The following is a 10,078-nucleotide window of genomic DNA, read 5'->3' as shown; positions in this document are numbered from 1 at the left end:
GCTGCTTTCAAGGGAAGCTCTTTGCAGGTCTTTTTCCGCATTGATTTTAGAGACAAGCTTTTTTTTAGCAGCACACACACATACACACACACACACACACACACACACACACAACACATGCACCCTGTGGAAACATGCAGTGGAGTGGTGGAGACCCCACACCAGGCTTAAACCAGGGAGACCCCCCCTACACTCTGGCTCCTCCTGTAGAGGTTGCTTTGCCCCTTATACCACCCCATCCAGAGCCCAGCCGGATGTGGATAAACTATCCTCCTGCCTTCCCAAATTGTGGCTGACGGTTGCTCAGGCAACCGCCTGCCAGATTGGGGAGATTAGCTGAGGAATGTCGCTGGGCCAGTTTGAATTGATGCTGGGGGAGCTCCTGGTGGTCCTGCGTTGATGAAGCCCACCCTCTCCGGGAGGTCCTGGCAGAGATGGGTGCCAAGGAGGGGCCTGGTTTTCTCCCTGCCCCTAGGCCAGTTGAGACGGTGTCCCTAAGGTTTGGACTAGGCTGGAGTAAGAGAGAGAGAGAGAGAGTGTGTGTGTGTGTGTGTGTGTGTGTGTGTGTGTGTTTGTACATGTGAGTGTGGGGCTGTGTGTGTGTGAACATTGGAGTGTGGGGCTGTGTGTGAGTGAACATTTGAGTGTGGGGCTGTGTGTGAGTGAACATTTGAGTGTGGGGCTGTGTGTGAGTGAACATTTGAGTGTGGGGCTGTGTGTGAGTGAACATTTGAGTGTGGGGCTGTGTGTGAGTGAACATTTGAGTGTGGGGCTGTGTGTGAGTGAACATTTGAGTGTGGGGCTGTGTGTGAGTGAACATTTGAGTGTGGGGCTGTGTGTGAGTGAACATTTGAGTGTGGGGCTGTGTGTGAGTGAACATTTGAGTGTGGGGCTGTGTGTGAGTGAACATTTGAGTGTGGGGCTGTGTGTGAGTGAACATTTGAGTGTGGGGCTGTGTGTGAGTGAACATTTGAGTGTGGGGCTGTGTGTGAGTGAACATTTGAGTGTGGGGCTGTGTGTGAGTGAACATTTGAGTGTGGGGCTGTGTGTGAGTGAACATTTGAGTGTGGGGCTGTGTGTGAGTGAACATTTGAGTGTGGGGCTGTGTGTGAGTGAACATTTGAGTGTGGGGCTGTGTGTGAGTGAACATTTGAGTGTGGGGCTGTGTGTGAGTGAACATTTGAGTGTGGGGCTGTGTGTGAGTGAACATTTGAGTGTGGGGCTGTGTGTGAGTGAACATTTGAGTGTGGGGCTGTGTGTGAGTGAACATTTGATGTGTGTGTGTGTGAACATTTGAGTGCGGGGCTGTGTGTGTGTGTATGTGAGAACATTTGAGTGCAGGGCTGTGTGTGTGTGTGTGTGTGTGTGTGTGTGTATGTGAGAACATTTTATTGTAGGGCTGTGTGTGTGTGTGAACATTTGAGTGCAGGGCTGTGTGTGTGTGTGTGTGTGTGTGTGTGTGTATGTGAGAACATTTTATTGTAGGGCTGTGTGTGTGTGTATGTGAGAACATTTGAGTGCAGGGCTGTGTGTGTGTGTGTGTGTGTGTATGTGAGAACATTTTCTTGTTGGGCTGTGTGTGTGTGTGAACATTTGAGTGTGGGGCTGTGTGTGAGTGAACATTTGAGTGTGGGGCTGTGTGTGTGTGTGAACATTTGAGTGCAGGGCTGTGTGTGTGTGTGAACATTTGAGTGCGGGGCTGTGTGTATGTAAACATTTGAGTGCGGGGCTGTGTGTGTGTGTGTGTGTGTGTGTATGTGTATCTTTCTGAGTGAGAGCAGAGTGTGTGTTGTTTGCATCCGGGATGGGTCCCTGACATCTGGTTTGTCCCCCTCCTGGTCCTGTAGTGCCCTCTGGAGAAGCCACCTGATTCTGTCTGTGCCTCACCTTCTTGAGTAATATAGGCGGCTTAACACCCAGTATCTGGGACTTCAGGTGTGGCCTCGGGCAAGCCGCCTCATCTCTCTGTGCCTCAGTTTCCATCTGTTAAATAGGAATAATAATAGTGTTATCCGTGAGGTATCCCTTTCCCCACTGGGTGCTGGGGGTGGAGTCCTTACAATATTTTGAGAAAAAAAATTTTCTGAGACTCGCACGGAGGATGAGTGATTTTTATTTGAGTGGAATTACATCCTTGGGTTTCCAAACTCCCATTTCCCTTAATCCAGTCCTGAAAGATGTGCAGCTGGGGATTCAGCAGAGCTATAAACAAAGCCAGGGTCCGGAGTTTCTGCTCCATGCTGGAACTGGGTCCGGTACAGCACCAGGCTAGTTGCAGTCCATTACTCCATTGTGTGGGGTTCACATGGCTCACATGTGAATGAATGTAGGGGAGCCAAGAGAGCGCACCCCCTTCAACAGGAGTCCTGAAGACACAAGCGAGTGAATGCCTTTGTTTAGGGGATTAAATATCTCAAGTCTTTCTGCACTTGCAGCGGCCGTACCTGCTCTGGCCAATGACCTGTTCCCAGGTGTGACTGACGGACAAGTACCTCCCCTATGTCACCCAGGCTTGACTGGGCATGCGTCTATTCTCCCCCTGTCCAGATCTGCGAGGAGTAGACTGGTGGCTTCCTGGGGAGTGTTAAACTGAAGCTTCCTGGCAAAGCTGCACAGATGGCATGCTCTTTTGCTCCTTTGCTCCTTTGCAGTTATTCATAACTAGGTTAAACCACAACGCTACCAATAGTATTTACCTTCTGAGTTACTGTGAGGGTTCACCAGCACAGGTGGTCATGGTGTAGGTGGCAGCCCCCTCGTGGTGGTGTTGACGTATGTGTACATGTCTGTGCCCATGTCTGTGTCGATGGAACTGAGAAGGATTTCCGGCTACCATTCTTGCTCTGAACCCAAAGTCTGATCTAGTGTTTACCTCCAGGGCTGGTGGCTCCTTGCAGGAGTTGGGTCTCTAGCAGGAGCTGGGACTTGGCTTTGTGTCATCCAGACAGGAGGTGATGGGGTTGTTCCCATCCCAGGGTGAGCTGGGGACTGGGTGGGGGTGGGGTTCTCCTTGGGGAGACTGGCCCCAGAGATACTACCCACTAAGGCTGTGGCTGGAATGGGCCTGGCCCAGAGATACAGGAATGGGGATGGACATGGACCAGGGACAGGGAGTCTTCTGCCTAGAGGGCACTCTTGTTGGAGTCAGTCAGCTGGGGAGGTCACCCTGGCTGGGGTCAGTTATAGGCGTCATTTGGCAGAGGTCAGGGGTCAGTCAGTCAGTCCGGTGGTCATTCTGGCTGAAGTCAGATGGTCTGGCAGTCATCTGAATGCCAATGGGGCCACTCTGTCTCAGGTCTGTCTGTGTGGGGTCACTGACCTGGGTTAGTCAGTCTGAGGGCCATTCTGGTTAAGATCAGATGGTCTGGGTGCCCCTCTGACCAGGTCAGTCAGCTGGGGAGTCCTGACAGCTCATGAAGGAAAGAGCTGGCACACCCGGGCTCGCCCCAGGACCAGGGGCGGGACCTCTGGGGCAGCTGCCTTGTTACTTGTGAAGCAACAGGAAGGGCCTGCACCCTCACAGGGCTCTAAACCCTGGCTTCTCTTCATGGCAATCTCTCTGCCTCAGGGAGGCCTGGGCTAAGACCCTCAGGAGTAGACTCAGCTCAGGCTGAATGAAGTCACTTGTTCCCTCCTCCAGGAAGCCCTCCCTGACCATCCCTACTGGTGATGTCCTCTCTGTGCTGTGCTGTGGATCATTTTCTAGCGGGAAATGAGGTTAAAACCCACCACTGATGGGTGGGTTAAAACCCTTCTCAGCACTGATGAGGTTAAAACCCACCTCCCACAGGCCACAGGCTTTTTACACAAAGGAGCAAAAGGCTCAGCCCAGGACTTGCCCCAGCTCTGTAGAGAGACTTCTGTGATTTCCTTGCATCCACTTGGTGCCATCCCTATGCCCACGACTCATCATTTTACACTCCGGTAGGGTCCAAGAAGAGGAAAGGGAAACACCCCACAATGGGAGCCCCTTTGTGCCTGGCTGTGCTGGGTGTTTCCATTATGTGATCCTCATAGCGACCTAGAGAAGTCCCTGCTGCAGGTGAAACAAGAGCCTCCGAGAGTGGTCACTGGCTGTGTGTGCAAAGTCCCCGCTGCTCCTGGCACGCGGCACCCACTCTCCAATTACTGTCTGTTTCTCTCCCCTCCTCTGCTTGAGCCTGGGAAGTAGCTCAGGTTCTCATAGTGAAGGCTTTTCTGGTGGGAGATGGGGACTTTGGCAGCTGACCAACATGGGTTCAAGTCCTGCTTGCTCCTCATGTAGCCTCAAGTGGCACGTGTGAGGAGCTGGTGTTCCCTGAGTGCTTGCATGTGCTAGGCACGGTGCTAAGTGGACCCCACAATGAATCCTCAACAACCCACGTGTGGATGGGGAAACTGAGGCTCAGAAAGGAGCAGTGACTTGCCCACAGTCAAAAGGGTTGGCAAACTTCTGAGTCAAGAACCTTAGGAGTCCAAACTCCTAAGTCTGTCTGGTACCAAAGCCACTCACTTAGCTACCACGTTTACCCCTCGGAGCCTCAGTCACCGTGTCTGTCAAGGGCAGGCACCCAGGGCAGGGCTGGCACGATTTGTGCCTGCTTCCTTGCCACTGGCTCAGGCATTTCCCAGCTCTCAGAGGCTTCAGACTATCACTGAGGGGACTCCAAACACGGAGGTTTGGGAGTGAGTGCAGGGACCGGGTGCCGGTACTTTCTGAACCAGCGGTATTTGTATTAGGTGCCCAACTCAGGGCTTCGATGAGCGAGCTAAGATTTACGGGCCTCATTACCAACCAAAGGCCTCACTCACATCTATTTCAATCCCCTATTCCTTCCTCCTCTTCTCGTTTAAACTGTAAACATTGGTTCCAAATCATGAGAATTTGCTTCCTTTGCTCATGTGTGTGCCCAGTCCATATATGACCGTGCCATTGTGTGTCATATTCCTGCAGGCAGAAACCTAAGTTGGGTGACTTCGGGCTATAACTGAATCTTCTAAGCTCATCTGTCAAGTAGGAATAATAGTGGTACCCGCTCAGAAGGCGAGGCCTAAATGCGAGTCTGCACCTATAAAGTTTAGCACTGTTCAGGGCTTGTTGTAAGCCTGAGATGATCTGTTGCCACTGTTATTTTTAAGCAGATACTGTCAGGGCTGGCTGAGGGCATTCATGACCCTGCCGGTCCTGGGGCCTACTGTCTGTCCTCTATGGGAAGGTGGATGGGCAGGTGATGGGCTCTGACTAGCAGTCGGGAGATCTCAGTTCAAACTCATTCAGCTTCTTTGGGCCTCGGTTTCCTCATCTGTAAAATGGGGGTAATTCTAGTCCTAATCTCACGAGTTGTTGTGAGGTTCTAATGATATAGCAGTACTGATAACTAGTTTTGTTGAGTAGGGTCTTTGATGGGTGGTTGAGCAGTGTGTGTGTGTGGGTGTCCTGGGAAGTACTGGGGGAGTGGACAATGTGGGGAGGTCTGGTATTGGGAGGAGACAATGAAAAGAGAGCCTTGGTAGAGGGAGAGGGTGGAGGAGGGCGAGTTTTGTTGGAGGGAGCAGTGAGGGGAGGGCCTGTGGAGAGGGAGGGGGGCTGGGTAGGCCTGGGTAGGAAGGGCGTGTGGGGGCACCTGGAGGTAGTCCAGGAGCCCCCCTGGATAGCAGCCCCGCCCTAGCCTTGGCTAACCAGGCCCTGCCCTCACAGCTGGCTGCACCTTCGAGGAGGCAAGTGACTCAGCAGTGCCCTGTGAGTACAGCCAGGCCCAGTACGATGACTTCCAGTGGGAGCAGGTGCGGATCCAACCTGGTACCCGGGCTCCTGCGGACCTGCCCCACGGTGAGTCTACTCTGTCACCATTCCCCGTTTGTCTCCTGGGGGCATTCTGCCGCCCTGCTATGTGACCTTGGGGACATTACGTAACCTCTCGGGGCCTCATCTGCTTTGGCATCTGTACTGACATACATGACACTGTGGAGGTGAAGCTCTCTGGACACTGCCCAGCTATGTACATCAGGGAGTTTCCCTGTAAAATCGGTGCAGGTTCAAATATTCAAAGACCCTCTTTTTTTGCCTGGCTGGTGTGGCTCAGTGGATGAGCATCCATCTATGAACCAGGAGATCATGGTTCCTGACTAGGGCATATGCCCGGGTTGTGGGCTCAATCCCCAATGGGGGGCTTTCAGAAGGCAGCCAATCAATGGTTCTCTCTCATCATTGATGTTTCTCCCTTTCCCTCTCCCTTCTTCTTTGAAATAAGAAAATATATATTAAAAAAGAAAAGAAAAGACCTTCTTTATTCACTGAGAGCCTCTGAATCCTGGGTTCCCAGGACTTGAAGATGCTGACAGAGCAGTAACATGGGGGCTGAATGTGTATAAAACCTTCCTTCCTCTGCCCCCTTTTCCTGCAAGTCCCAGATCCTTCCCACTCCACAATGCCCTGCCCCTGTTTCAGGCTGGGGCACTGTGTCATTGTGAGCCCTGGATTCGGAAGACTAATGACATGGATTCTAGTCCCGGCCTCCTGCTCTGACGTTGGCCCCTGGAACTCTGGTTCCAGAATCATGAAGAATGAACTTCAAATCCTGGGGTTATCACTTTATCAGCTGTGTGACCTGGGCTGTCACTTCATTTCCCTGAGCTCCCATGTTCTTACCTGTAAAATGGGGAGAATATTTATTTCACAAGGTTATTAGATAATGTCTATATAAGGTACATAACATGAGTGGCATGTAGGGGTTCAATGAATGTTTAGTTGCTATTGTTGGAGGTATTTGAGGGAGCCCAATTATTAGCACCCCTCTTCAGTGGGTAAAGAATCAACTGGGAGTTAAGAAAAGGGTAAGACAGATAGAGGCCAACATATCAACCTTCTTACCGATAAAAGCTGGGTGGGAGGAGATAGCACAGTGTGAGAACCACATGGGCCTGCTGAGGGAGCCTCAGAATTGACAGCCTGCGGACCCCTTCCTCTGCCCTGTCACAGTAGTGGGCCAGGGTCTCGGCTCTCAGAACTGCTGTCAAGGGTGCAGGGAAGGGCAGCAAAAATTCTCAGTGGTGAGGCCAGGAGTTGAAGCCAACAGGAGAGAGGCCCTCCACTGCCTGGCCTGGGCAGCCTCCAAATCCTCATCTCTTATCATTGGCATTGCCTCCTGGAGGCCTCCCTGCCTCCCCCTCTGTGCCCCTGTGCCCTCCCTGGGGCTCTCATCTCTGCCTTTGCAGGGCTCTCAGTCCCTTGTGTGAGCTCTGTACTATCAGCTATCAGAGTCTGATCTGGGTGAGAGTGATCTATCAAGGTGCCCACGGTAGGGCGCTGTGTGGGCTGTCTCCATATCCCCAGGGCCCACTCTCAGTCTGGTACCTGGTTGGCACTCAGGTACAAGGTGATTTGCATTCACCTTTAACAGTCCTGACCACTCTGTGCGGGCTCTCTCTTTCTCTCCCACACACAAGTAGAGGTATATCCAGTGGGAAAGGGGAAAGAGAAATTTAGCAAGTAGCAGGGGCCTTGTGCTGGATTCTGGGGATGCAGGGGTCAGCAAGATGGGCACAGTCTCTGCTTCCTTGGTGCTCTCCTTTAAGATAAGGGTATTAGGGTGGAGAGAGAAGGAAAGAGGCAGAGAGCAGGAGAGAGAAAGAAGAGCCACAGGACTAAAGGGAGTAAATGAAAGAAGCGGGGGGGCGGTGCAGAGGAGAGAGAGGCAGAGGGAGCAGAAGGAAGAGACAAGAACAAAGTGTCAGATTGAAAGGGGGAGGAATACGCACACAGCTGCTCACAGGGAGAGGAGAGAGGAGGCGGGGGGGCGGGGGCAGGGGGAGTGGGCCAAGAGAGACTGCTGGGTACTGGGGTCTGCCCCTTCCTGAGTGGGGACGGGGACCTGGGTTTTTGTTTGCTACCCACCAGGGCTGGACCAGGAGCAGCCTCCACAGGCTTCTGGCTCACAGAGATGAATGAGATCCCCTCCTTGGAGTCCCTGGGGAGTCATCCCAGAGCTGGGAGCTGAATGAGCTTGTGTTGGCTGGCAGCCAAGCCCAGGAGGCGGCAGCGCTGGGTGGCTGCGGGCACCCCGTTGGCAGCTGCTGGGGCCTTCTCCCCACAGAAGGGAAGCCATAATCCCTCAGCAAGGTCCTGAGGAGTCCGCCCACTCCCTCACCCGACTTCCAGGCCAGCAGACAGCCTGGATCTCTGGGGAAGGGGCAGGGCTGCCTTTCTCTAGGTTGGAAACCAAGAGACATGTAACCCAGGAATTTAGACTCAGGAGGTGGGGGCTGGAAGGGAAGTTAGAGTCTTTTCATTCCATCTGTTCTATACAGTCATTCTGCTTGGGTTCAGAGCCTGTGCTGGGGACACAGTGGAACCCTGAGGCATCATAGGCTGGTGGGAAACATACACACCTTTATTCATGATCTAAGGGCCAGGAGAGAAGCCCACAGAGGGAGGGAGGAGGGGGGAGACTTCAGAAGAGGTGGCCTTTGAGGGCTTGTCGTGCCAGACTCTTGACTGCTGAGATGAATGACATGGTCCCTGCCTCCAAGGACAGCTCAGAGCGTGGGGAAAGCCTTGGATCGGCATGAGCTTGGGTTGTGATTGCAGGTGGTGAGGAGCAAGAAAGGGTTGTGTTAAAGTCAGACTTCGGTGTTTTTTCTGCTCCAAGTCTCTCCTTTGGGAAATAGATGTAGGAAAGTGAAGGGACTTACCCAGTGAATCAGAGCTGGGTCCAGAACTCGGGACTCCGGATTCATGGTGTTGTCCAAATTCCTGGGGTCCTTGGTTTCTGCCCTCTCCTCTGTGCCCGCCTGACCCTGGTCCTCCAGGTCTCCTCAGCTCCTGACTCTCCCTCCTCTCTTTTCAGGCTCCTACTTGATGGTCAATGCTTCCCAGCATGCCCCCGGCCAGCGGGCCCATGTCATCTTCCAGAGCCTGAGCGAGAATGACACCCACTGTGTGCAGTTCAGCTACTTCCTGTACAGCCGGGATGGGCACAGCCCGGGCACCCTGGGTATCTACGTGCGGGTCAATGGCGGTCCCCTGGGCAGCGCTGTCTGGAATATGACGGGATCCCATGGCCGTCAGTGGCACCAGGCTGAAATGGCTGTCAGCACCTTCTGGCCCAATGAATATCAGGTGGGCTGAGTTCAGTCTGTGGTCAGCTTATGCTTGAGGGTGGGGGTAGTGAGGTGTCAGCTTGAGGCCAGAGTGAGTGAGTGGCTGAGGATGGAATTAGTTTGTGTTCAGCATCAGGAGGCAATCTGTGGTCAAGGCCAGGAGTCAGTCTGTGGTCAGCGCTGGGTTATTCAGTGACAGTTCAGTCTGGGTTCCACGTCAGAGCTGGGGTCAAGAGTGAGTGGGAACTGTGCTGGCCTGGAATCCCTGTCTGGCTGGGAAGAGTTTTGCTACTTGAAGGTAACTGTCCTCTGGCCTTGACCGTGTTAGCTCTGAGGGCTGACACCGCCTCCCACAGCTAGCTGGCTTGGTTGGGCAGTCATTGTGAGCTGGGCTGACCTCTGCTGGTTTGAGGAAGGGGCTGGAGCAGAGCTGAAAGGGGGCCCTTGTGGACACCTCCCCAGGCAGGGCTGGCGGAATGTCGGTATGACAGGGACCCTCCGCCTCTCCCAGGTGCTGTTTGAGGCCCTCATCTCCCCAGACCGCAGGGGCTACATGGGCCTGGACGACATCCTGCTGCTCAGCTACCCCTGCGGTGAGTCCCAGCCCCCTCGGGCGCAAGGGGAGGGGTGCGGGCGGTCACGGCTCCTGCCTGAAGGGGGCGCAGGCCCAGCTCACCCCGCGGGCATATTCCCGCAGCAAAGGCCCCGCACTTCTTCCGCCTGGGCGACGTGGAGGTCAACGCCGGCCAGAACGCCTCCTTCCAGTGCATGGCGGCGGGCAGGGCGGCGGAGGCAGAACATTTTCTCCTGCAGGTGAGGAGGGTGGGGCCTTGGCCAAAGGGTGTTGGGGGCTTCTTCTGGGCACTGGCTCTCTCCGCCCTCTCGGGTGCCTCCATCCCCCCAGGGTCGGCTCAATGGGGCCAGGACAGTTGCTACTCCCTTTGCCGGATCAGAGGGAGATGGGGACGCTCTCCCCCCGCGTCCCTGACCCGCTCGCCCC

General features: G+C 54.1%; 1 protein-coding gene across 1 annotated transcript in view; it reads left to right on the top strand.

Annotated features, from left to right (window-relative positions):
• The window catches only part of PTPRU (protein tyrosine phosphatase, receptor type, U), an 82,230-nt gene that overhangs the window by 10,566 nt on the left and 61,586 nt on the right, over positions 1–10,078 (top strand). Inside the window, exons 2-5 of the mRNA XM_005875242.2 lie at positions 5,678–5,809; positions 8,826–9,097; positions 9,590–9,671; positions 9,776–9,891. Coding sequence (XP_005875304.1) covers positions 5,678–5,809; positions 8,826–9,097; positions 9,590–9,671; positions 9,776–9,891 — 602 coding nt within the window. The remainder of the gene's footprint in view (positions 1–5,677; positions 5,810–8,825; positions 9,098–9,589; positions 9,672–9,775; positions 9,892–10,078) is intronic.

The sequence above is a fragment of the Myotis brandtii genome, unplaced genomic scaffold, assembly GCF_000412655.1.
Source record: "Myotis brandtii unplaced genomic scaffold, ASM41265v1 scaffold456, whole genome shotgun sequence".
Taxonomy (NCBI): domain Eukaryota; kingdom Metazoa; phylum Chordata; class Mammalia; order Chiroptera; family Vespertilionidae; genus Myotis; species Myotis brandtii.
This window is presented reverse-complemented; position numbering and strand designations above follow the sequence as displayed.